The following is a 25,228-nucleotide window of genomic DNA, read 5'->3' on the forward strand; positions in this document are numbered from 1 at the left end:
AGGTAATCAGCTATGTTGTATTGTCTGTTTAGGGCCAAGTAGCAATTGAGTTTGCTTTGGGTTTTTGTTGTTTCTGCCCAATATGTCAGATATTTTTCCTTTTGCTTAGCGACGATTGTGTTGGGTCGAATTCTTTGTGTTACCCTGTCACTGTCCTGGGGCTGGTTATTGTTAGTATTGTTAGTAGTTACTTCACTGAGTCCCAGGACTAGTTGACTGAGGGTATTCTTCTTTATGGTCAGCTCTTGGCATTTCAGGGCGTCGTAGTGATAGCATTGGGGATTGCTCATTTGTAGGTGATTCTGGTATTTAGCAGGAGGGCAATGAAACAGGACGAGGGGGAGCTCGGCAGTGCCCAGCTCCCGGAACCACCGGCTCGGTTTAGTCCCAGCTCAGGGACTTTCCTGGGGATTCCCCCATTGACACGTGCATTGACACCTGACTGAATTTGGGCTTTCCAGCCCTATACCTCCCCCAGAGATATATAAAAAATACACAGGAAATTCCAGCAATGAGAGAGTAAACACTCCCTCCGCTGGTCCCCAATAACAAAAAGTGTGTTTTCATTCAGATCCCAACTCTGCTTGAAGTGACCATTCGCGCCAGGGATTTCCCCCGGCATTGTGGTTACCTTTCCCTGCGAAGGGTCGGAGGATTCCTTTTCACAAAAAAAAAGGAAAATTCCCTCCTCTCAATGCCCTCCATCTCACCTCCTCGCCGAGCCCACTCTTGAAACACACAAAAAAAAATGCTGTCACTTCCTCTTGAAGACTTAAAGCAACACTAGGAAAGTCTGGCTCCGAAAAATCCCAGCAAAATCCCGGAGGAACTCTCTCCGCACAGACAGGATTCAGTTCCTAGAGCAAAAAAAAACTTTAAAAAAAACCCACATAGCTGAAATTAATAAAAATAATAATCAGGACTTGCTGGAGACACTCAGGGCTGTGGACGCTGAGTCATTGAGTACATTCAAGGCTGAGGTCGATGTTTGGACTCTAGGGGAATCCAGGGATATGGAGACCGGGTCAGGGTGAGGTTCAGTCTGTGTGAGGAGGCTCCTGGTGTGTCAGCTCTGCCCAGATGCTGCATGTCCTCCAGCATTTCAGATTTGAGTTCCTGTCGATTGAAAGAAACCGAGCGGTTCCCTTTTTATTTTGAGGAGCTGGTGGGGTTTCTGCCTTGCACATGTGAAGCTGCACCTTGCCCCGGGAGAGACGCCTTTGCCCAGACCCCAGACCCAAGACTGGCAGGAAGAGGGGAGGATGGGAGGCCACTATTACATTACTTGTACCTGACTGAAGGAACTTGACCCGTGGGCGTGACACACTCCAGATAAAAAGGGACTTTCTGTGGCGATGAGGCATTGCATGGCGGCTCTGCTTTCGGTTTACCAATAAGGCTGATGTTTTATTTAAACACGCAGGAGGAAGCGACGTGACTTCCTGGTTATACTGAGAGAGAGAGAGAGAGAGAGAGCGAGAGGCTTTGAGACAGCGTCTGTACCGAGCGAGCACCGTGTGAAGATGTACATTCTTTCCCTACTGGTTCCACTCCTGCTCTCTGTGTCTGGCTCCGGTAGGTACTTACCACTGGGTCTCTGTAACTAGCTGGCGGCTGGTCCAGCACGGAGGGCCAGGGGTAAGCTCAGGGAGGGAAGGAGAGCGCTTCTGTTGGGTTAGCCCAGTAACGTATTTAGATCAAGAAAGTAAAAATACTGAGGAAGGTTGTGGGCTGGAGAGCCCGGAACTCTCAGGATAAGGGGTCGACCATTTAGGACTGAGATGAGGAGGAATTTCTTCACTCAGAGGGTTGTGAATCTCTGGAAGGCTGTGGATGCTGAGTCATTGAGTATATTCAAGGCTGAGATCGATTTTTGGACTCTAGGGGAATCAAGGGATATGGAGATCAGGTGGGCAAGTGGAGCTGAGGTCGAAGATCAGCCATGATCTCATTGAATGGTGGAGCAGGCCCGAGGGGCCGTGCGGCGGAGCGGGCTCGAGGGGCCGCGCGGCGGAGCGGGCTCGAGGGGCCGTGCGGCGGAGCGGGCTCGAGGGGCGGAGCGGGCTCGAGGGGCCGTGCGGCGGAGCGGGCTCGAGGGGCCGTGCGGCGGAGCGGGCTCGAGGGGCGGAGCGGGCTCGAGGGGCAGAGCGGGCTCGAGGGGCCGTGCGGCGGAGCGGGCCCGAGGGGCGGAGCGGGCTCGAGGGGCCGCGCGGCGGAGCGGGCTCGAGGGGCCGCGCGGCGGAGCGGGCTCGAGGGGCCATATGGCCGACTCCTGCTCCTAATCCTTATGTTCCCCCCTCTTTCCCTTTTCTCTAATTCTAGCCCCTTTAAATGCTGTTCATCATATCTTTGGGATGGTGCAGGAGGGAGGGCTTTAGTTTCCTGGATCACTGGGTCTGCTTCTGGGAAAGGTGGGACTTGTACAAGTCGGACGGTTTACACCTGAACCAGAGGGGAACCAATATCCTTGCGGGGAGGTTTGCTAGCACTGCTGGGGGGGGTTTAAACTAACTTGGCAGGGGGATGGGGTACAGAGTGGAGCTATAGTAGGGGGTGATGTACAGCCAAATAAGGAGGAAAAAACAAGTCAGCAGGGAAGGCAGAGCAAAGATGTGAAGGCAAAAGGGAATATGGCAGGGCTGGAAGGCATTTATTTTAATGCAAGGAGTCTTGCAAATAAGGTGGATGAACTGAAGTTGTTGTTGAACACATGGGAGTACGATATTGTTGCTATCACGGAGACATGGTTGAGGGAGGGTCAGGACTGGCAGCTAAATATTCCGGGGTATAGAATCTTCAGGCGAGACAGAGGGGGGTGTAAAAGGGGAGGGGGTGTTGCAATATTAATTAAGGAGTCTATTACTGCTGTAAGGAGGGATGATATATTAGCGGGTTCCTCTAATGAGGCCATATGGGTAGAACTTAAAAACAAAAAGGGGTCAAGCACCTTGCTGGGAGTGTACTATAGGCCCCCAAACAGTCAGGGGGAGATAGAGGAACAGATATGCAGGCAGATATCAGAAAAGTGTGAAAATAATAGGGTAGTAATAGTGGGGGATTTCAACTTCCCCAATATAAATTGGGATAGTCAGAGTGTGAAAGGCTTGGAGGGAGCAGAATTCTTAAAGTGTATCCAGGAAAGCTTTTTGAGCCAACATGTAGAAAGTCCTACAAGAGAGGGGGCGGTACTGGACCTAATTCTAGGGAATGTAGCCGGGCAGGTGGTGGAAGTGTCTGTAGGAGAGCATTTTGGCGATAGTGACCACAATTCGGTGAGATTTAAGGTGGTCATGGAAAAAGACAAAGACGGCCCGGAAATCAGGGTTCTAAATTGGGGGAAGGCCGATTTTAATAAGATAAGACAGGATCTGGCAAAAGTGGACTGGGAGCAGCTACTTATAGGAAAATCCACATCAAAACAGTGGGAGGCTTTCAGAAGGGAAATAGAGAGAGTACAACACCAACATGTTCCTGTAAAGGTCAAGGGTGGGACCAACAAGCAAAGGGAACCTTGGATGACAAAGGATATACAAAAATGCATTCGGAAAAAAAGGGGGGCTTTTGGCAGTTACAAAAGACAAAAGACGGTGGAAGCCCTAGAGGAGTATAGGAGGTGCAGGGGCATACTTAAAAAGGAAATTAGGAGGGCGAGGAGGGGCCATGAAATAACACTGGCGAGCAAAATAAAGGAAAATCCTAAGATGTTTTATAAGTATATTAAGGGCAAGAGGATAACCAGGGAAAGGGTAGGGCCCATTAGGGACCAAAGTGGCAAGCTGTGTGTAGAGCCAGATGAAGTAGGTGGGGTTTTAAATGAATTTTTTGCCTCAGTGTTCACTATGGAGAAAGACGATGTAGATATAGAAGTCGGGCAAGGGGACTGTGACATACTTGAACATATTAGCATCGAGAGGGAGGAGGTACTAGCGGTTTTAGCAGGCCAAAAAGTGGATAAATCCCCAGGCCCGGACGAGATGTATCCCAGGCTGTTGTGTGAGGCAAAGGAGGAGATTGCAGGGGCTCTGACACAAATTTTCAGAACCTCTCTGGCCACAGGGGATGTACCAGAGGACTGGAGAACAGCTAATGTAGTACCATTATTCAAGAAGGGTAGCAGGGATAAACCAGGGAATTACAGGCCAGTGAGCCTAACATCTGTGGTGGGGAAATTATTGGAAAAAATTCTGAGGGACAAAATTAGTCTCCACTTGGAGAGGCAAGGATTAATCGGGGATAGTCAGCATGGCTTTGTCAAGGGTAAATCATGTCTGACCAATCTGATTGAATTTTTCGAGGGGGTGACTAGGTGTGTGGATGAGGGAAATGCTGTGGATGTGGTTTACATGGACTTCAGTAAAGCTTTTGACAAGGTCCCGCATAGGAGACTGGTCAAGAAGGTAAGAGCCCATGGGATCCAGGGGGCCTTGGCGCGTTGGATCCTAAACTGGCTGAGTGGCAGGAGGCAGAGGGTGATGGTCGAAGGTTGCTTTTGTGACTGGAAGCCTGTGTCCAGTGGGGTACCTCAGGGATCGGTGCTGGGTCCCTTGCTGTTTGTGATCTACATTAATGATTTGGATGAGAATGTAAAGGGTATGATCAGTAAGTTCGCGGATGACACGAAAATTGGTGGGGTGGTAAATTGCGAGGAGGAAAGCCTCAGGCTACAGGACAATATTAACGGGTTGGTCAGATGGGCGGAAAAGTGGCAAATGGAATTTAACCCGGAAAAGTGCGAGGTGATGCATTTTGGACGGACAAATAAGGCAAGGGAATACACAATGAGTGGTAGGACCCTAGGAAGTTCAGAGGGACCTTGGTGTACATGTACATAATTCCCTGAAGGCAGCGGAACAGGTAGATAAGGTGGTTAAAAAGGCTTATGGGATACTTGCCTTCATTAGCAGAGGCATAGAATATAAGAGCAGGGAGGTTATGATGGAGCTGTACAAAACGCTGGTGAGGCCACAGCTGGAGTACTGTGTGCAGTTCTGGTCGCCTCACTATAGGAAGGATGTGATTGCTTTGGAGAGGGTGCAGAGAAGATTCACCAGGATGTTACCTGGGATGGAGCGCCTCAGCTATGAAGAGAGACTGGACAGGCTGGGGTTGTTTTCCTTGGAGCAAAGAAGGCTGAGGGGGGACCTGATTGAGGTGTACAAAATGATGAGGGGCATAGATAGGGTAGATAAAGAGGAACTTTTCCCCTTAGTAGGGGGGTCAATAACAAGGGGGCACAGATTCAGGGTAAGGGGCAGGAGATTTAGGGGGGATTTGAGGAGGAACTTTTTCACCCAGAGGGTGGTTGGAAGCTGGAACTCACTGCCTGAAAGGGTGGTAGAGGCAGGAACCCTCACAACATTCAAGAAGCATTTGGATGAGCACTTGAAATGCCATTGCATACAAGGCTATGGACCAAATGCTGGAAAATGGGATTAGACTGGACAGGGAGGGATGGGCGGCGCAGACACGATGGGCCGAAGGGCCTCTTTCTGTGCTGTAAAACTCTATGACTCTATGACTCTTTCAGCTCTGAGGATTTAAAAGGGTTAAATTGTGAGGACCGGTCCATAAACCTGGCTTGTGCTCCCTTGAGTTTAGGACATTGAGGGATGATCTGATCGAGGTGTTTAAAATGATAAAAGGATTTGATGGGGTAGATTCCGAGAAACTATTTTCTCTGGTGGGGGAATATGCTTAAAATTAGAGCCAGGTCGTTCAGGAGGGCAATCAGGAAGCACTTTTTCACACGAGGGGTAGTGGAAATCAGGAACTATCCCCTAAAGGCCGCGGATGCCGCGGGTTTAATTGAAGCTTTCAAGACTGAGATTGATAGATTTTTGTTGGGTAAGAGTATCAAGGGATATGGAGCAAAGCAAATCAGAGTTGAGATACAGATCAGCCGTAATCGGACTGAATGTCAGAGCAGGCTCAAAGGGGCCGAATGGCCTCCTCCTGTGTCCCTAAAGGTTTATACCTGAAAAGTGGCCAGACTTGTATTATCTGGACGGGCGCTGTCTGACCTGCTGAGTGTTTGCTGTTTTTGTTCGAGATTTACATAGAAACATAGAAGATAGGAGCAGGAGTAGGCCATTCGGCCCCTCGAGCCTGCTCCGCCATTCAATGAGATCATGGCTGATCATCCAAATTCAGTACCCTGAACCTGCCTTCTCCCCATATCTCTTGATCCCTTTAGCCTTAAGAAATATATCCAACTCCTTCTTGAATATATTTAATGAATTGGCCTCTACTGCCTTCTGTGGAAGAGAATTCCACAGGTTCACCACTCTCTGGGTGAAGAAATTCCTCCTCATCGCTGTCCTAAATGGCTTACCCCTTATCTTTAGTGTGAGTGTTGAGGATTGTAGGCTAAACTGAGCTGTTTAGGCAGAAGCACCAATTGTGAGGAGCTAAGAGGCAGAGATGGTTCAGAACAGCAATGAGCCGGGATGTGAGGCTACCCAACCGCTTTGGTTCCAATATACGAAGGAAGGGGTCGATTCCGAGCCCTCAGTTCCTTCCTCTAGCAAAATTGGAAGTGGCCTCTCGCAGACTCATCAATGGGATGTGTAGGGTGTGCTGGGGCAAGTCCCTAAAATGCTTGAGTAATTGGGGCCTGTTGAAAACCCCTGATTTTATCCCACTCTAAGCTGCTCACTCAACCTCCCAGCTGAGCCTCAAACCCCACCTTCTGTCCATCTTCAGGACTACTTCTGCCTCTGGACCTCACCCCACCAGCCCCTCCCCAACCACCCACACCTGAGACCTTTAACTGTGCTTTAGTTACCTCCAGGCTTGTTTTTCCCCAATACCCTGGTGTTTGGAAATTGATACATACATAGATACATAGAGATAGGAACAGGAGTAGGCCATTCGGCCCTTCGAGCCTGCTCCGCCATTCAATGAGATCATGGCTGATCTTAGTCTGAGATCATAGCTGATCTTACCAGTTCAGTACCCCGTCCCCGCCTTTTCTCCGTAACCCTTAATCCCCTTAGCCTTCAGAAATATATCCAATTCTCTCTTGAAAATATTTATTGAATTAGCCTTCACAGCCCTCTGTGGCAGGGAATTCCACAGGCTCACCACTCTTTGAGTGAAGAAATTCTTCCTCATCTCTGTTTTAAATGATTTGCCCGCTATTTTTAGACTGTGGCCCCTGGTTCTGTGCTCCCCGGCCATTGGAAACATTCTCTCTGAATTCAGCCTGTCCAGGCCTGCCATAATTTTATATGTTTCGATGAGATCCCCTCTCAATCTTCTAAACTCCAGTGAGTACAAGCCCAAACTATTTAATCTCTCTTCGTAGGTCATTCCCGCCATTCCAGGTATCAGCCTGGTGAATCGCCGTTGCACTCTTTCCATGGCAAGAACATCCTTCCGCAGATGGGGCGACCAAAACTGTACACAATACTCCAGATGCGGTCTCACCAGCACCTTGTACAGCTGTAGTAAGGTATCCCTATTCCTATACTCGAACCCCCTTGATATGAAGGCCAACATACCATTTGCCTTCTTAATCGCCTGTTGCACCTGCATGTTCTCCTTCAGTGACTGGTGCACAAGAACACCCAGGTCCCTCTGCACTTCCCCATCTCCCAATCTATTGCCATTTAGATAATAATCTACCCTCCTGTTTTTACCCCCAAAGTGGATAACCTCGCATTTATCCACATTATAGTGCATCTGCCACGTATCCGCCCATTCCCCCAACCTGTCCAAATCGCACTGTAGCCTCCTGACATCCTCATCAGAGCCCACCCCTCCTCCTAGTTTAGTGTCGTCAGCGAATTTGGAAATATTGCATCCAATTCCCTGATCCAGATCATTTATATATATTGTGAACAGCTGGGGTCCCAGGACAGATCCTTGCGGCACCCCGCTGGTCACTGCCTGCCACTCCGAAAACGAGCCGTTTATTCCAACTCTCTGTTTTCTATCCGCCAGCCAGTTCTCTATCCACGTTAATACTTTGCCCCCAATCCCATGAGCCTTAATTTTGCATGATAATCTTTTGTGTGGAACCTTATCGAAGGCTTTCTGGAAGTCAAGGTACACCACATCCACTGGCTCTCCCCCATCTATTCTACCAGTTACCTCCTCAAAAAATTCCAGCAGATTAGTCAAACACGATTTACCCTTTGTAAATCCATGTTGACTCTGTCCGATCCTTTCCCCATTTGTCAAGTGCTCCGCTATTTTATCCTTAATAATGGACTCTAGCATTTTGCCCACAACCGATGTAAGGCTTACTGGTCTATAATTCCCTGCTTTCTCTCTACCCCCCTTTTTAAATATTGGGGTAACATTAGCTACCCTCCAATCCACGGGTACTGTTCCCGAGTCAATGGAGTTCCGGAAGATGATCCTTAGAGCATCTGCTATCTCCAGGGCCACCTCCTTAAGTACCCTAGGATGTAGTTTATCAGGCCCCGGGGATTTGTCGGCCTTCAGTCCCCTCAACTTACCCAACACCATATCCATAGAGATACTAATTTCTGTCAGCTCCTCCCTCTCATTAGTCCCTATGTTTGCCGATATTCCTGGGAGGTTATTTGTGTCCTCCTTTGTGAATACAGAACCAAAGTATGAGTTTAATTGGTCTGCCATTTCCTTATTCTCCATTATATATTCTCCCGAATCGGACTGCAAGGGACCGACTTGGGATTTTACCAGTCTTTTCCTCCTGATATACCGATAAAAGCTTTTGCAGTCTGTCTTTATGTTTGCTGCAAGTTTACTTTCGTATTCTATTTTCCCCTTCCTGATTAATCCCTTTGTCCTCTTTTGCTGTATCCTGTACTGCCCCCAATCTTCCGGTCTGGTGCTTTTTTTTGCCAGTTGATATGCCCTTTTTTTTGATTTTATGCTGTCCCTAATTTCCCTCGTTATCCACGGTTGAGTCACCTTTTTAGGTTTATTTTTATGCCAAACTGGTATAAACATGTTCTGGAATTCTTCCATTCTATCTTTGAATGCTTGCCATTGTCTATCCACTGTCAATCCCCCCAGAAACACCACCCAATCAATCTTACCCAATTCCCGTCTCATACCCTCGTAATTCCCTTTATTTAAGTTCTGGACCTTAGTCTCTGATTCAATTTCCTCACTCTCCATCTCGACTGAGAGCTCGATCATATTATGATCGCTCTGACCCAAGGGGCCTCGTACAAGAAGATTGCTGATAAGTCCCTTCTCATTGCACAATACCCAGTCTAAAATGGCCTGATCTCGAGTCGGCTCCTCGACATATTGGTCCAGATAACCGTCCCGAAAACATTCCAGGAATTCCTCCTCCTCAGAATTTTTACTAATTTGGGTAGTCCAATCAATATGTAAATTAAAGTCACCCATGATGACAGCTGTGCTCTTATCGCACGCTTCTCTAATTTCCCTTTTTATGCCTTCCCTCACCTCCATATTACTATTTGGAGGCCTATATATCACACCCACTAACGTTTTCCTCCCCTTGCTATTTCTCATTTCTACCCATACAGATTCCGTTTCATCCGAGTTAATATCCTTCCTTTCCATTGCATTAATCCCCTCCTTTACCAGCAATGCTACCCCACCTCCCCTACCTTTTTGCCGATCCTTCCTAAATATTGTATATCCCTGGATGTTAAGTTCCCAGCCTTGCCCACCCTGCAGCCACGTTTCTGTAATCCCAATCAAATCATACTTGTTTACCTCTATTTCCACAACTAATTCATCCACCTTGTTCCTAATGCTTCTAGCATTAAGATACAAAGCCTTCAGGCTTGCTTTTTTCACACTCTCATTATGAATTAGTTTGGCCCTTTGTGTTTCTCTCCTTTGCTTATTGCTTCTCACCTTTCTACCATCTATTTCTGACTTCATATGACTTCCCTCTTTTCCACTACCTAGGTTCCCATCCCCCTGCCAAATTAGTTTAAATCCTCCCGAACCGCCCTAGAAAATATTACCCCGAGGACATCGGCTCCCTCACAGTTCAGGTGTAGACCGTCCCCTTGGTACAGGTCACTCCTCCCCAAGAACTGGTTCCAATGCCTCAGGAATTTAAATCCCTCTCCCTTGCACCACTGCTCAAGCCACGTATTTAGCTTATCTATCTTACTCTCTCTAAACTTATTAGCTCGTGGCACTGGTAGCAATCCAGAGATTACTACCTTTGAGGTCCTACTTTTCAATTTAGCACCTAACTCCCTAAATTCAGCTTGTAGGACCTCCTCCCTCTTTTTTTACCTACATCGTTGGTACCTACATGTACCACGACAACTGGCTGATCCCCCTCCCCCTTCAGAATGCTCTGCACCCGCTCCGAGACATCCTTGACCCTTGCACCAGGGAGGCAACATACCATCTTGGAGTCTCGGTCTCGGCCGCAGAAACTCCTATCTATCCCCCTTACAATTGAATCCCCTATCACTATAGCCCTATCCCTCTTTGGGGAAATTGAGTAGGATCAGGCTTTGCTACATTGGCACCAACCCCACTGAACTACCAACTTGTCCAAAACTCTACCATGGAAAGGATGTTGAAGCCTTGGAGAGGGTACAGAGAAGATTTAGTGGAATGGTACCAGGGATAAGGGAATTCAGTTACGTGGAGAAGCTGGGATTGTTCTCCTTAGAGCAGAGAAGGTTAAGGTGAGACTTAAGAGGTGTTCAAAATGATGAGGGGCTTTGACCGGGTAGATAGGGAGAAACTGTTTCCACTGGCAGGCGGATTGGTAATTAGATTGTCAGCTGTGCCTCAGCTGGTAGCCCTCTCACCTCTGAGTCAGGAGGTCGTGGGTTCAAGTCACCGCCCCAGAGGCTTGAACACAAAAAACTAGGCAGACACTTCAGTGCAGCGCTGAGGGAGCGCTGCATTGTCAGAGGTGCCGTCTTTCGGATGAGATGTTAAACCGAGGTCCTGTCTGCTCTCTCGGGTGGATGTAAATGATCCCCTGGCACTATTTCCTGTTCTATCCTTTTTAGGTCCAAAGTAGATGACCTCACATTTGCCTACATTGCCACAGTTTTGCCCAATTCACTTAAGCTGTCGGTATCCCTTTGTAATTTTATGCTTTCATTTACACTGCCTACAATGCCGCTATTCAAAGAAGAGCAGGGGAGTCCTCCCCGGTGTTCTGGCCAATGTTTATCCCTCAACTAACATCACTAAAACAGATTATCTGGCAATTTATTTCATTGCTGTTTGTGGGAGCTTGCTGTGCGTAAATTGGCTGCCGCGTTTCATGCATTACAACAGTGACTACATTTCAAAAGTACTTCATTGGCTGTAAAGTACTTCATTGGTGGTCGTGAAAGGCGCTATAAAAATGCAAGTCTGTCTTTTTTTCTTTTTAGGGGACAGAGATTTAAGATAATTGGCAAAAAAGCCGGGGGGGGGTGGGGGGGGAGGGTGGGCGGAGATTAAATAGTGTACTTAAAAAGGAAAAATTTGCAGGGCTATGGGGAAGGAATGGAGGAGAGCTGGCACAGGAATGATGGGCTGAATGGCCTCCTTCTGTGCTTTAGGATTCTATGCTCTGCCTCCTATCCCACACTGCATCACATTCAACCATCATCCTTTTCCTGACACTTTAAAAGTACTTAATTGGCTGTAAAGCGCTTTGGGACGTCCTGAGGCCATGAAAGGCGCTATAGAAATGCAAATCTTTCTTTCCCTGTCGACCCTGTTCCTCCAAAACACCAAATTCAAAACCCTCTTCATCGTTTACTGATCCCTCTGTGGCCTTGCCCCCTCCCTGACTCTGCCAACTCTTCCAGCCTTACACCAGTCTGCACCCTTTGATTTCCTGGCTGATTCCTGGGATGGCAGGACTGCCGTATGAGGAGAGATTGGGTGGACTAGGCCTGTATTCACTAGAGTTTAGAAGAATGAGAGGGGGATCTCATTGAAACGTATAAAATTCTGACCGGGCTAGACAGACTGGATGCAGGGAGGATGTTTCCCCTGGCTAGAACGAGGGGTCACAGTCTCAGGATACAGGGTAGGACATTTAGGACTGAGATGAAGAGAAATTTCTTCACTCAGAGGGTGGTGAACCTGTGGATATTCTCTACCACAGAAGGCTGTGGAGGCCAAGTCACTGAATATATTTAAGAAGGAGATAGATAGATTTCTAGACACAAAAGGCATCGAGGGGTATGGGGAGGGAGCGGGAATTTGGTATTGAGATAGAGGATCAGCCATGATCATATTGAATGGCGGAGCAGGCTCGAAGGGCTTACTCCTGCTCCTATGTTTCCCCCACCCCTGCACCGGCCCCCTAAGAACCTCACCCACCCTCCCATTGTTCCACTGTGGGGGTGGGGGTAGCCTTCAGCCGGCTCGGCCCCCTTTAATCCCTTCCAACCCCGCTTCTCTCTCTCTGCCTTCAAGAGACTCCCCCAACCTATCTTTTGGATCCTACATTTAGTCATCTCCCCAAAACCTTCAACTACCGCTCAGCCCCTGCTGTGAAGCACTTTGGGACATTCTACAGCATTGCTGCAAGTTATTGACTTCCTCATTCATCCACGTAATCGTCACGAGGATGTACCTAAACTGCGGAGTTTATTTCTTTGAACGTTTCCACCTTATTCTAAGGGATTGAATCTGTTTTGCGTATGAATATAAACAACGCGAGCAGTAGGGGGAAACCCCACTGTATTCCATAACACTTGAAAAAAGGGGACATTGTTTCACGGTGACTGAATTATTTAAATTCCATGAGATTCCAGAATTCTTTTTGGAGTTTTCATTCTGCAATTTCAACCTCTTGAAAACCACAAACCAGAGGCCAGGTCACATGCCCGGGCTTGTGCGAAGGTTGTGTGTGTGTGTCACATGGCCGCACCACAACTAGCTGGCTCCCGTTTCACCGCTCATTCTCACAGATCTCTACACTTATGAGGAACAAGGGACAGAGCTGTGGCTTAACCACAATAAAGGAAGCCCGCCTCCAGGATTAAGCTCCAGCATTCACGAAAATAAACGTTAAAGCTAAATTTGTTCTTGCTTCATCATGGCTGGGCTTCACATCAGAGTTAGAATCATACAGCTCAAAAGGAGGCTGTAATGTATGTACCTTTAAGGGGGAGAACTACTTTTTACAGCTCCTGTAGTACCGGCAGTGACCACACCTGTATATAAACCCTGAGTAGTGATCTGTACAGTTCTAGAGTAACCCTCATTCAGTAAACACCTGTTGATCGTTCCCTGCAGTCTTTTGTCTGATTATTGAAGGACACGACATTAAGCTACACGGATCTAACAGAGGCCATTCGGCCCATCGTGCCTGTGCCGGCTCTTTGAAAGAGCTCTCCAATTAGTCCACAACTGGAGTATTGCGTCCAGTTCCGGTCACCACACTTTAGGAAGGATGTGAAGGTCTTTCAGAGGGTGCAGAGGAGATTTACCAGAATGGTTCCGGGGATGGGGGGGATCTTAGCTACAAGGACAGGTTGGAGAAGCTGGATTTGTTTTCATTGGAGCAAAGGAGGTTGCGGGGTGGTTTGAAAGAGGTGTACAAGATTATGACGGGTTTGGATAGGCTAGACGGGGAAAGGCTGTTCCCACTATTTGATGGTACAAGGACTAGGGGACACAGATTTAAGGTTTTTGGCAAAAGATACAGGGGGGATGTGAGGAAAAACTTTATTACGCAGCGAGCGGTGATGACCTGGAATTCGCTGGAACTCGCTGCCGACGGAAGTGGTGGAAGCGGAGACACTCAATGTTTTCAAGGGGAGACTGGATAGGCACTTGAGAGAAATAAACTTGCAGGGCTACAGAGATAGAGTGGGGGAATGGGACTGACTGGATTGCTCTACAGAGAGCCGGCACGGACTCAATGGGCCGAATGGCCTCCTTCTGTTATGACTCTTTGACTCTATGACACTCCCCTGCTCTTTCCCCATAGCCCGGCATTTTTCAAGTATTTATCCAATTCCCTTTTGAATGTTACCATTGAATCTGCTTCCACCGCCCTTTGAGACAGCGCGTTCCAGATCATAACAACTCGCTGCGTAAAATGAATTCTCCTCAACTCCCCTCCGGTTCTTTTGCCAATGACCTTAAATCTGTGTCCTCTGGTCACCGACCCTCCTGCCAGTGGAAACAGTTTCTCCTTATTTACTCTATCGAAACTCCACACCATTTTGAACACCTCTGTTAAATCTCCCCTTTAGCCTTCTCTGCTCTAAAGGAGAACAATCCCAGCTTCTCCAGCCTCTCCACGTAACTGAAGTCCCTCATCCCTGTTTCTGAGGCTGGGGGGGGGGGGGGGGGCGGTGTTAAGATCTGATGCTTCACTGCTCACTTGACTTCTCATCTTACATAAGAAATAGAGGCAGGAGTAGGCCAGAGGGCCCCCTCCCTGCAAGGCATTAGTGAACCAGTTGGGTTATCACAATGACTATCGTAGGCATTTCTTTTCTCTGGTGTCAGGTGACATTAACTCAATGTCACAACTTGCTATGGGTGGGATTTAGAACTCACAACCTCCGGGTGGCTGGTCTAGTACCAGAACCACTGCAGTACCGTACCATATCTTCAGTCGCACCCACCGTTCTCCTCCTTACTCTTGCATAGCGTCTGACCCCCCTTCGCGAGTGGCCCTGGAGAAGGAGCACGTGGTGTCCGCCGGTACGCCTCAGGCTTTCCGTGACCGGCGAGCGCCGCAGGGACTGGAGTCTATGGTGGATGGTGTAAATATTATCGTGACTTATTTTGATAAGTTTCCTTTGTTTTATATATGATTTGGGTTTCTATTCGTTGTGCCCCTCTTTTTTTGAAAAAAAAGGGGCAATTTTTTTCGTTTTTTAAAAAAAAAAAAAAAAATTTTTTGGCCTCGATAAGAAAAGGCATTTGATGTCATTTGGCTGAGAGGCTCCATCGAGGGCCATAGAAACATAGAAGATAGGAGCAGGAGTAGGCCATTCGGCCCCTCTAGCCTGCTCCGCCATTTAATGAGATCATGGCTGATCATCCAAATTCAGCACCCTGTCCCTGCTTTCTCCCCATATCCCTTGATCCCTTTAGCCTTAAGAAATATATCTAACTCCTTCTTGAATATATTTAATGAACTGGCCTCCACTGCCTTCTGTGGTAGAGAATTCCACAGGTTCACCACTCTCTGGGTGAAGAAATTCCTCCTCATCTCTGTCCTAAATGGCTTACCCCTTTATCCTTAGACTGTGACCCCTGGTTCTGGACTCCCCGACCATCGGGAACATCCTTCCTGCATCTAGTCTGTCTAGTCCTGTTAGAATTTTATAAGTTTCAATGAGAACCAGCGGTTCATTGACTTCCTGACTCTTGCGTCCCTGTAGGAAGTAATGGAGTGCCGGTGCCAGTGTCCGTGAAAGTACCGAGGCGAGTGAGCGGGATGGTCGGAAGCTCTGTCGTCTTGCCCTGCAAGTTCAACTCCTCCTATTCTCATTACACTACCTTTGAGATTACCGTCATTTGGAAGATCAAGGTGTTTTATAAAGGGCCGGTTCTGTTCAACTCGACCAACAGGGTCAAGGATCACGACAAGTTCGAAAATGTAGTTAACACAAATGTCAATGACCGATACGGACTGGCCGGGGACCCCAGGCAAAACGATGCATCATTAGAGCTGAAACATGCCATGCTAGGTGACAACAGTCAATACTTCTGTCGTGTGGAAGTCAAACGTCGGGGACTACAAACTTTCATGGATGAAACCAACCCTGGAACCATCTTGGAAGTAACAGGTAAATTCAACAGGAACCTAAATTGCTGGGGGATGCTGGATAGAGTTAGACCAGCCCTGAGTGTGACTGATGGGTGAAAGTCTCTTCTGTCTCTCTCGATTAGCTCTGAGATCCTCTGTAACACGCGGCAGTGGCGGGGCCTCTCTGAAAACACCTCGGGATGTTTTACTACGTTAATGGTGCGCTATGAATGCAAGGTGTTGTTGTATTATCCCCCCCTTTTCCTCCTCCTCAACCAGTCTGCAACCTTTGACATGGTCAACCACACCATCCTCCACCAACGCCTCACATTGTCCATCTCATTGCGACTGCGCTCGCCTGGTTCCGCTCTGAACTGTGCAAGTGCAAGAGCCTTCTCTTCCTGCCCCTGCATTGTCACCTTGGGTGTACCCCAAGGATCCATGCTTGGTCCCCTCCTCTTCCTCATCTTGGCCCCCTCCTCGTCCTCATCTTGGTCCCCTCCTCTTCCTCATCCTGGTCCCCTCCTCTTCCTCATCGTGGCCCCCTCCTCGTCCTCATCTTGGTCCCCTCCTCTTCCTCATCCTGGTCCCCTCCTCTTCCTCATCTTGGTCGCCTCCTCTTCCTCAAGCCCTTTGGTGAGATTGTCAGCTTTCACATGTACGTCGACGACACCCAGCTCTACCTCGCCACCAGCTCTCTCGACCCCTCTGTTGCCTCTGTGTGTTTTCAGACTGATTGCCTGACATCCAATCTTGGATGAGACATAATTTCCTCCAGCTAAATATTGGGAAGACCAAAGCCATTGTCTTTGACCACCAACATAACCTCCGTAGCTTTGCTGCCAACTACACCCCCTTCCTGGCCACTGCCTCGAGCTGAACCGGACCGTATTCTATTCAATCCCAAGCTGAGCTTCCAACCCCATATTCTCTCCATCACAAAGACCGCCTACTTCCACTCCCATAATATTGCCTGTCTCCGCCCCTGCCTCAGCCCATCTGCCGCTGAAACTCCCATCCTTGGCTTTCTCACCGCCAGACACGGCAGCCAGTTTGCACACAAGGTCCCATAAATGAGATAATGACCAGATAATCTGTTTAGTGATGTTGGTTGAGAGATAAATATTGGCCCTGGACACCGGGTAGAACTCCCCTGCTCTTCTATCAAATAGTGCCATGGGATCTTTTACGTCCACCTGAGGGGGCAGATGGGGCCTCGGTTTAACGTCTCATCTGAAAGACGGCCCCTCCGACAGTGCCGCACTCCCTCAGTACTGCGCTAGAGTGTCGTCCTAGATTTTGTGCTCAAGTCTCTGGAGTGGGACTGAGGTATCATTTTTATATCTTCCTCTTTGCGGTCTTGATGATGACTTCCTGCCACCTGCTTCCTCTTCTAGCCCAGTGAGTCACCCAGCCTGGGATCCGGTCTGTCTTTAAATACACTGGATCAACGCATTAGTCACGAGGTGGACTGCTCCGTGTGTCAGTGTCGTACTTTAATCGCGCGTCTATCCTGTTTGTTCTCAGGTCCGCCAGCCGTCCTCAACCTGTCTATCACAGCCGTTAACGCCACGCAGTTCACCTTAGTGTGCCTGGTCGAAGGGGAACCCTCCCCAAACATCCTGTGGATTGATCCCCAGAACAACAGACTCCCCGTGAACGGCAGCAACACACCGGTAATGCGAGGGCCGGGGAAGTACCAGATCGTGGGAGAACTACACGGCCCGAAGCTCAAGGGGAACTACAGCTGTGTGGCCACCAACGGCCAAGGCAGTGCCGCCCAGGCCATCTACTTCACCAGCGTCGACGAGGAGCGGTTTCTGCCCAAACTCCTGATCTGTGTTTTGGTTGGAAGTGTCGTTCTGATAATCCTGGTTGTTATTGCCTTAATGATTAGGAGGAGAAAGAGAGGTAGGTTATTATAAGTCAAGGACTGACTATGTGGCTGTACTCATTTTGTATTGGGTTCATTTAATTTAAAATATATATAGCTTGGGTGTCTAAGGATGGGACGGCCTAACCTCAAGTTACACCAGAAACTGCAAATCAAAAGGCGAGGGAACTGAAAGGAGACAGGAAATGAGAGGGAGTGACTTGGGAGGAGACAGGAAACCGGAGGGGGAGATTCAGCCACAGGCAATGAGAGGGAGAGACCAAGTCAGGATGGCGTGTGACTTGGAGGGGAACTTGGAGGTGATGATGTTCCCATGCGCCTGCTGCCCTTGTCCTTCTAGGTGGAAGAGGTCGCGGGTTTGGGAGGTGCTGCCGAAGAAGCCTTGGTGAGTTGCTGCAGTGCATCTTGTAGATGGTACACACTGCAGCCACGGTACGCCGGTGGTGGAGGGAGTGAATGTTTAAGGTGGTGGATGGGGTGCCAATCAAGCGGGCTGCTTTGTCCTGGATGGTGTCGAGCTTCTTGAGTGTTGTTGGAGCTGCACTCATCCAGGCAAGTGGAGAGTATTCCATCACACTCCTGACTTGTGCCTTGTAGATGGTGGAAAGGCTTTGGGGAGTCAGGAGGTGAGACACTCGCCGCAGAATTCCCAGCCTCTAGCCTGCTCTTGTAGCCACAGTATTTATGTGGCTGGTCCAGCTATGCACATTCAAATGGAACAGTGCACCAAATGAACTCTTAACTCACCACAGTGAGAGCGCGGGAACGGAGATGTCTGATCAGCAATGAGGCAGTGCTTAAAATCTTTTGTCTTTCTTTCCCCATTCAGGAAGAGCGAAGTTTACCCCACAGAGAGAAAGGTACGATTCCACCTTACAGCTTTTCTCTATCAATCATGTTGCTATGTTTTCTTAAAGTGATATCATTACGACAATCTATGTCAAACTAGTATTTAATTAGGATGCCATTTCTTAGCCGTAGCCACATTTCGGTTTGTATTTCAGTACCTGTGCTCAGAAAGGCAGTTTACATCAACCTGAACATCTATAAATATGGGTATTGGGATTGAAATGATAAGGGGCTGTCGTGCTAAGAATGTGGTGGAGCAGGGCCAATGGGCCGAACGGCCTAATTGTCTTCCTAGATGTATGAGCAAGGTACAGTTTTATCGGACTGCCAGAGAACTGGGTCCCTCAGGCCCATCACAATTCCAGGAACTAGAACACACAGAATGGGCCTCAAATACCCGTCAGATTCCCAAGGGAATGGGCCTTAAATACCCATCAGATTCCATGGAATGGGCCTTATATACCCATCAGATTCCCAAGGACCCTTGAGCCCATCAGACTGCTGGGAACTGGGACACATCATGGAACGCACGGCCTGAAAGGGCGATGGAAACAGATTCAATAATAATTTTCAAAGGGGAATTGGATAAATACTTGAAAAGGAAGTATTTGCAGGGCTGTGGCGAAAGAGCGAGAGGGAGTGGGACGAATTGGAGAACTCTTTCAAAGAGCCGGCACAGGCACAATGGGCCGAATGGCCTCTTTCTGTGCTGTAAGAGTCTTTGATTCTAAATCAGGGTTTGGAAAGAGGAAACAAACCAGCCAGGGTTCCTGCTTCTGATCAAGACCCAGTGACCCCCCCCCCCCCCCCCCCCATTGGACGTCGAGATGGGATGAGGCAGGGCAGCGATTCTCTACATGGCTGAATAGCCTGCTGAGACTCGCTGTCTTTGGTCACATGTGAATAATGGGCAGTTAGAAACATAGAAAATAGGAGCAGGAGTAGGCCATTCGGCCCCTCGAGCCTGTTCTACCATTTAATGAGATCATGGCTGATCACCCAAATTCAGTACCCTGTCCCTGCTTTCTCCCTATATCCCTTGATCCCTTTAGCCTGAAGAAATATATCTAACTCCTTCTTGAATATATTTAATGAATTGGCCTCAACTGCCTTGTGTGGTAGAGAATTTCCCAGGTTCACCACTCTCTGGGTGAAGAAATTCCTCCTCATCTCTGTCCTAAATGGCTTACCCCTTATCCTTAGACTGTGACCCCTGGTTCTGGACTCCCCGACCATCGGGAATATCCTTCCTGCATCCAGCCTGTCCAGTCCTGTTAGAATTTTATAAATTTCAATGAGATCCCCTCTCATTCTTCTAAACTCCAGCGAGTATAAGCCCAATCGACCCAATCAGTTGGGGTTGTTATTGGAACTGTCAGTGCCTGTGGACCTGTAGCCCAACTAGAGAGCAGTCCTTCAGGAGGAATGGGGAGGACATTTGGGAAACTAATTGTCGCTCCTCACTTCAAAGAGAAGTGATTGTTTTCTGGGCATTTCTAACTTGAGGGAGGTGCAGTGTTAACCTTAACTCCTCGTCAGGAAACTGAGGGGATCAGGCACAGTGCTGGATTCGCAGCCCGCCCGACTTTACTCCCTATTGAAGTCACTGAAGAGTAATATTGGGCGGGGTATAAAACCGGCATTCCTCCCAATCCCGCGGGAGTCCCCCCGCTCCCAGGGGAAACAGGTTAAAATAACCCTCCAGGTTTCACTGACACAGTCACAGAGTCTATGTGTCCTCTCCATCACAAAGACTGTCCACTTCCACCTCTATCATATCACCTACCTCAGTCCGTCTGCTGCTCAAACCCTCCTCCAAGCCTTTGTCACCCCCAGACTCGACTATTCCAACTCTCTCCTGGCCGGCCTCCCACCCTCCAGTCTCTGCCAGCCTCAGCTCATCCAAGGCTCCATTGCCTGGATCCTATCCCACATCAAGTCCTCCTCACCCGGCACTGCTGCCCTCACTGAGCGACATTGGTTCCTGATCCCCCGCCGATGCCTCAAAGTTTAAAATTCTCATCCTCGTGTTTAAATCCTTTTCAGGCCTCCCGCTCCCCATCTCCAAAACCTCCTCCAGCCTCGCAACCTCCTGGGACCCCTCCGTCCCTCTGACTCTGGCCTCTTGCTCACCCTCCCCGCCCCCCACAATGTCCCACCATTGGCGGCTGTGCCTTCAGCCGCCTTGACCCCATGCTCTGGAAATCCCTCCCTAAACCTCTCCGCTTCCCACTCCTCCTTTAAGACGCTTCTTAAAACCTACGTGTTTGACCAAGTTTTCAGCAGCAATCCTAATATCTCTGTTTCTGGCTCAACATCCATTTGTTTTGAGTATGCCTTTGTGAAGCACCGTGCGATGCTTTTCCACATTGACAGCCTTTCTATAAATGCAAGTTTTGAGCCGTCAGCACTGACGCAGTTGGAGGGTTGTGTGTCTAAGGGTCAGTGAGGGCGAGCCCTGAAATGACATGGGTTCAGTGGAACTTGCTGTGAATACTGCGTCTGGCTGTCATAACAATTCTAGTTTAATTCTATTTCTTTCTTATCTCTTAGATACCAGATGGATTCACCCAAATATTGTAAAGCTAAGCTGTATCAGCAGCAGTCAATACCAGGTAACTGTGGATCCACTGACAGTGTCTTCCAACAATTCAATAACTATTCAATTATTTAACTAGCGAGGCTGGGATTGTTCTCCTTAGAGTGGAGAAGCTTAAGAGGAGATTTAATTGAGTTCAAAATTATGAAGGGTTTTGATCGAGTAAATGAGGAGAAACTGTTTCCAGTGGCAGGAGGGTCAGTGACCAGAGGGCACAGACTGAAGGTCATTGTCAAAAAAAGAGGCGACCTGAGGATTTTCTTTTACGCAGCGAGTTGTTATGATCTGGCCTGAAAGGGTGGTGGAAACAGAATATTCTAGAAAGAATCTCCGGGCAGAATGTGCTAGAAATAATCTGAGCAGAATATTCTAGAAAGAATCTCTGGGCAGAATGTGTTAGAAAGAATCTCAGCGCGGAATACTCAGCGCGGAATATTCTAGAAAGAATCTCTGAGCAGAATGTGCTGGAAAGAATCTCCGAGCAGAATATTCTAGAAAGAATCTCCTAGCAGAATAATCTAGAAAGAATCTCTGGGCAGAATGTGCTAGAAAGAATCCCTGAGTGGAATGTTTTGGAAAGAATCTCCTAGCAGAATATTCTAGAAAGAATCTCTGAGCAGAATGTGCTGGAAAGAATCTCCGAGCAGAATATTCTAGAAAGAATCTCCTAGCAGAATAATCTAGAAAGAATCTCTGGGCAGAATGTGCTAGAAAGAATCCCTGAGTGGAATGTTTTGGAAAGAATCTCCTAGCAGAATATTCTAGAAAGAATCTCCTAGCAGAATATTCTAGAAAGAATCTCTGGGCAGAATGTATTAGAAAGAATCTCAGCGCGGAATATTCTAGAAAGAATCTCTGAGCAGAATGTGCTGGAAAGAATCTCCGAGCGGAATATTCTAGAAAGAATCTCCTAGCAGAATATTCTAGAAAGAATCTCTGGGCAGAATGTGCTAGAAAGAATCTCCGAGCTGAATGTGCTAGAAAGAATCTCCAGGCAGAATATTCTAGAAAGAATCCCTGAGTGGAATGTTTTGGAAAGAATCTCCTAGCAGAATATTCTAGAAAGAATCTCTGGGCAGAATGTGCTAGAAAGAATCTTTGAGCAGAATATTCTAGAAAGAATCCCCGGGCGGAATGTGCTGGAAAGAATCTCCAGGCAGAATATTCTAGAAAGAATCCCCGGGCGGAATGTGCTGGAAAGAATCTCTGAGCAGAATATTCTAGAAATAATTTCTGGGCAGAATATTCTAGAAAGAATCCCCGAGGGGAATATTCTAGAAAGAATCTCTGGGCAGAATATTCTAGAAAGAATCTCTGGGCAGAATATTCCAGAAAGAATCTCCGGGCAGAATATGCTGGAAAGAATCCCCGTGCGGAATGTGCTGGAAAGAATTTCTGGGCAGAATATTCTAGAAAGAATCTCTGGGCAGAATATTCTAGAAAGAATCTCTGGGCAGAATATTCTAGAAAGAATCTCCGAGCGGAATATTCTAGAAAGAATCCCCGCGCGGAATGTGCTGGAAAGGTTGACGTGTGTAAAACTCAGTGTTAAGGTGCCAGGTTGGATTCTGTGACTTGGTTACACGCTGAAATTGTCTCCAATACTGAAGTAAATTCCTTCCTTTTTTACAGAGGTGACCGGCACTGCTGAACCATCGGGGGAAGTGAACAATCTATAAGTGAGGAATTTTATTGTGTACGACACTTCGCTGCAGTCTCACCCTGGGACTATAAATCGCAGGAGGGAGGTTAACCCAAAATACGACAACTTGAGACATGTTTCACCTGAAAGGAGTCAGATTCTGCGTCAAATGGTCGTCATCGCCCGACAGCCCAGTCTGTGTGTCGACACAATTGGATGAATTGTGACTTTTACGGGTGTTGTTTTGGATTAGCTGGTTGTCTTGACACACACATGGAGAGCCATCAATCGCCAGAAGCAATCTACTGCCTGATGCGGGATCCACAGTCTCACCCCGCGGGGCAGAACATCCCAGTTCCTATGTGAATCTACGTGCCGGTTGGCAAGAGCCAATACTTCCGCGCGCCGAGTGTGTGCAGAGGTTCTGCTGGAAGGTTCACGAGCTGCAACGTTCATTCTCAGAATGTGGGCGTCACTGGCAAGGCTGGCATTTATTGCCCATCCCTTGAGAAGACGGTGGTGGGCAGGCCTTTGTCTAGAACCGTCGCAGTTCTTTGTAGAAGTTTGATACAACTGAGCGGCTCACTAGGACACTTCAGAGAGCGGCGAAGAGTCAACCACGTTGATGTGGGACTGGAGTCAGTTCGGCAGGTTTCTTTCCCTAAAGGACATTCATGAACCGGGTGAGTTTCTCCGACAATCCAACCTGGTCACTTTCACTGATACCAGCTTTTTATTTCCAGATTGAACTGCATTGGAATACTGGGATTTAAACTCACGCTCTGGGGATTATTAGTCCAGTAACAACGACGACACCACCATACCCAAACCTCAGAGTTTACCAGTGTGGAGTATTGGTCAGCAGCACCACCAGCTTGATCAGCTGGGACCAGCCAACCTGTTGGGGGGGGGCGAGGGTTTGCAAGTTAACCCAGAGCCGAGTGGGATAAATCCCAGCTCCCACTGCCAAGTCCCAACTCAACTGGCTGGTTAAACAACATCGGAGATCTGTGAAACTACTGGATTATGGAATTTGCCGCAGAGTCTAGACTCGGCTCTGGTCTCTCGTCACCAGAAATGTCATCTAGGAGCCAAAGCAGCCCTAAACCGAAGCTGATTACCTCCCTCGAAGGAAAATAGCCAACAATGTAACGTCCACAACTGCACTTGTAGACCGGTGTCTATTTTTGTTGGGAAAGGTTATCGTGGGATGTGGAGCAAAGGTGAGGAAATGGAGTTGGGGGTACAGGTAAGCAGTGATCTGATTGGATGGTGGAGCAGGCTCGAGGGGCTGAATGGCCTCCTCCTGTTCCAACGTTCCACTGCTCCCAAGTTCATAGCCGCTGAGGCTATGTCCGTGAAAGCCTCGCACTGCTCGTGAACGGTTCTGTTCTTCAGCCCCCCCTTGGATAAGGTGGTTTGGAATGCATGCTACACCAGGGATGTGCATTCTAGGAACAGGAGTAGGCCGTTCGGCCCCTGGAGCCTGTTCCGTCATTCAATCAGATCGTGGCTGGTCCATACCTCAACTGTCTGTGTTTCTTCTCCGAGTTGGAAGTGGGGTGCATAGCTCTGCACTGCCCTCCTCCATCACGGTCTCCAGTGTGCTACCAAATAAAGGATGGATTTCTTAATAGCAGCGTGCTCATATAATCAAACTCCCCTCACGGCCACCGTACTGAAGGACAATATAATTCAAAATATGTGACTGTGACAATGTGACCCGTCCTTCGGAGCTGATTGAGCGTGGTCAAAGCTTCGATGCTGGGAATGTTGGCCTGAGCAAGAACACATGCCCCATATGAGACTCCCAAAACAAACGCTCTACTCGGAGCTCCGGCACGGCAAGAGAGCCCCAGGTGGGCAGAGGAAACGCTTCAAGGACACCCTCAAAGCCTCCTTGAAAAAGTGTAACATCCCCACCGACACCTGGGAATCCCTGGCCCAAGACCGCACAAAGTGGAGGAGAAGCATCCGGGAAGGCGCTGAACACCGAGTCTCTTCGCCGGGAGCAAGCGGAAGCCAAGCGCAGGCAGCGCAAGGAGTACACGTCAACCCAAGCACCCCACCCGCCCCTTCAACCACCGTCTGCCCCACCTGTGACAGAGACTGTAGGCCCCGCATTGGACTCATCAGTCACCTGAGAACTAATTTTTAATGTGGAAGCCAGTCATCCTCGGTTCCGAGGGACTGCCTAAGAAGAAGAAGAAGAATTCACAATAACCCTGATTTGGTGTTTCAGCTGAAAGAAGCTTCATCTGAGTGACAAGTATTCACTTCTAGATCTGCTCCGGCTCATTTATTTTTCTTGAAAGTCTTCACTGGGGAAAGTTAATCACAATTTTAGAGCATATTCAATGATTGACGGTCTTATCTCACCAACCAGTGCACGAAGCTGGGCATCTCTTCACAAGCCAACACCTTTGTGTGGAATCAGCGTTACGATATTATTCACACAATATGATTGTATTGTACATATAACTGTTTAATAAAGTGTTATAATGTAAACCTTTGGTCAGCAGTTTCTGACCCTCTTTCTCACATACACCAATGGATCTCTAGCAGAATATT

The 25,228-nt window shown here is 48.2% G+C and overlaps 1 protein-coding gene across 1 annotated transcript; it reads left to right on the forward strand.

The window, feature by feature from the left end:
* The first annotated feature begins 241 nt into the window (after nt 1-241).
* On the forward strand, nt 242-25,165 carry LOC147123957 (sialic acid-binding Ig-like lectin 15). Its single transcript, XM_085971292.1, has 6 exons — nt 242-1,575; nt 15,306-15,713; nt 17,201-17,584; nt 18,397-18,427; nt 20,970-21,031; nt 22,648-25,165. Exons 1-6 carry the CDS (start codon nt 1,524-1,526, stop codon nt 22,692-22,694), a joined length of 984 nt encoding a protein of 327 aa, XP_085827418.1. The 5' UTR covers nt 242-1,523; the 3' UTR covers nt 22,695-25,165.
* Nucleotides 25,166-25,228: the final 63 nt, after the last annotated feature.

The sequence above is a fragment of the Somniosus microcephalus genome, chromosome 1 (genome assembly GCF_052327205.1).
Source record: "Somniosus microcephalus isolate GS21.2 chromosome 1, FLI_Smic_1.0, whole genome shotgun sequence".
NCBI lineage: Eukaryota > Metazoa > Chordata > Chondrichthyes > Squaliformes > Somniosidae > Somniosus > Somniosus microcephalus.

Bases quoted from the DNA above. Each gene is read 5' to 3' on its own strand.
- LOC147123957 (XM_085971292.1), top strand. From the start codon at position 1,524: ATGTACATTCTTTCCCTACTGGTTCCACTCCTGCTCTCTGTGTCTGGC. The intron at 18,428-20,969 runs GTACGATTCCAC...CTTATCTCTTAG, and splicing joins TTTACCCCACAGAGAGAAAG to ATACCAGATGGATTCACCCA. The intron at 21,032-22,647 runs GTAACTGTGGAT...CCTTTTTTACAG, and splicing joins TCAGCAGCAGTCAATACCAG to AGGTGACCGGCACTGCTGAA.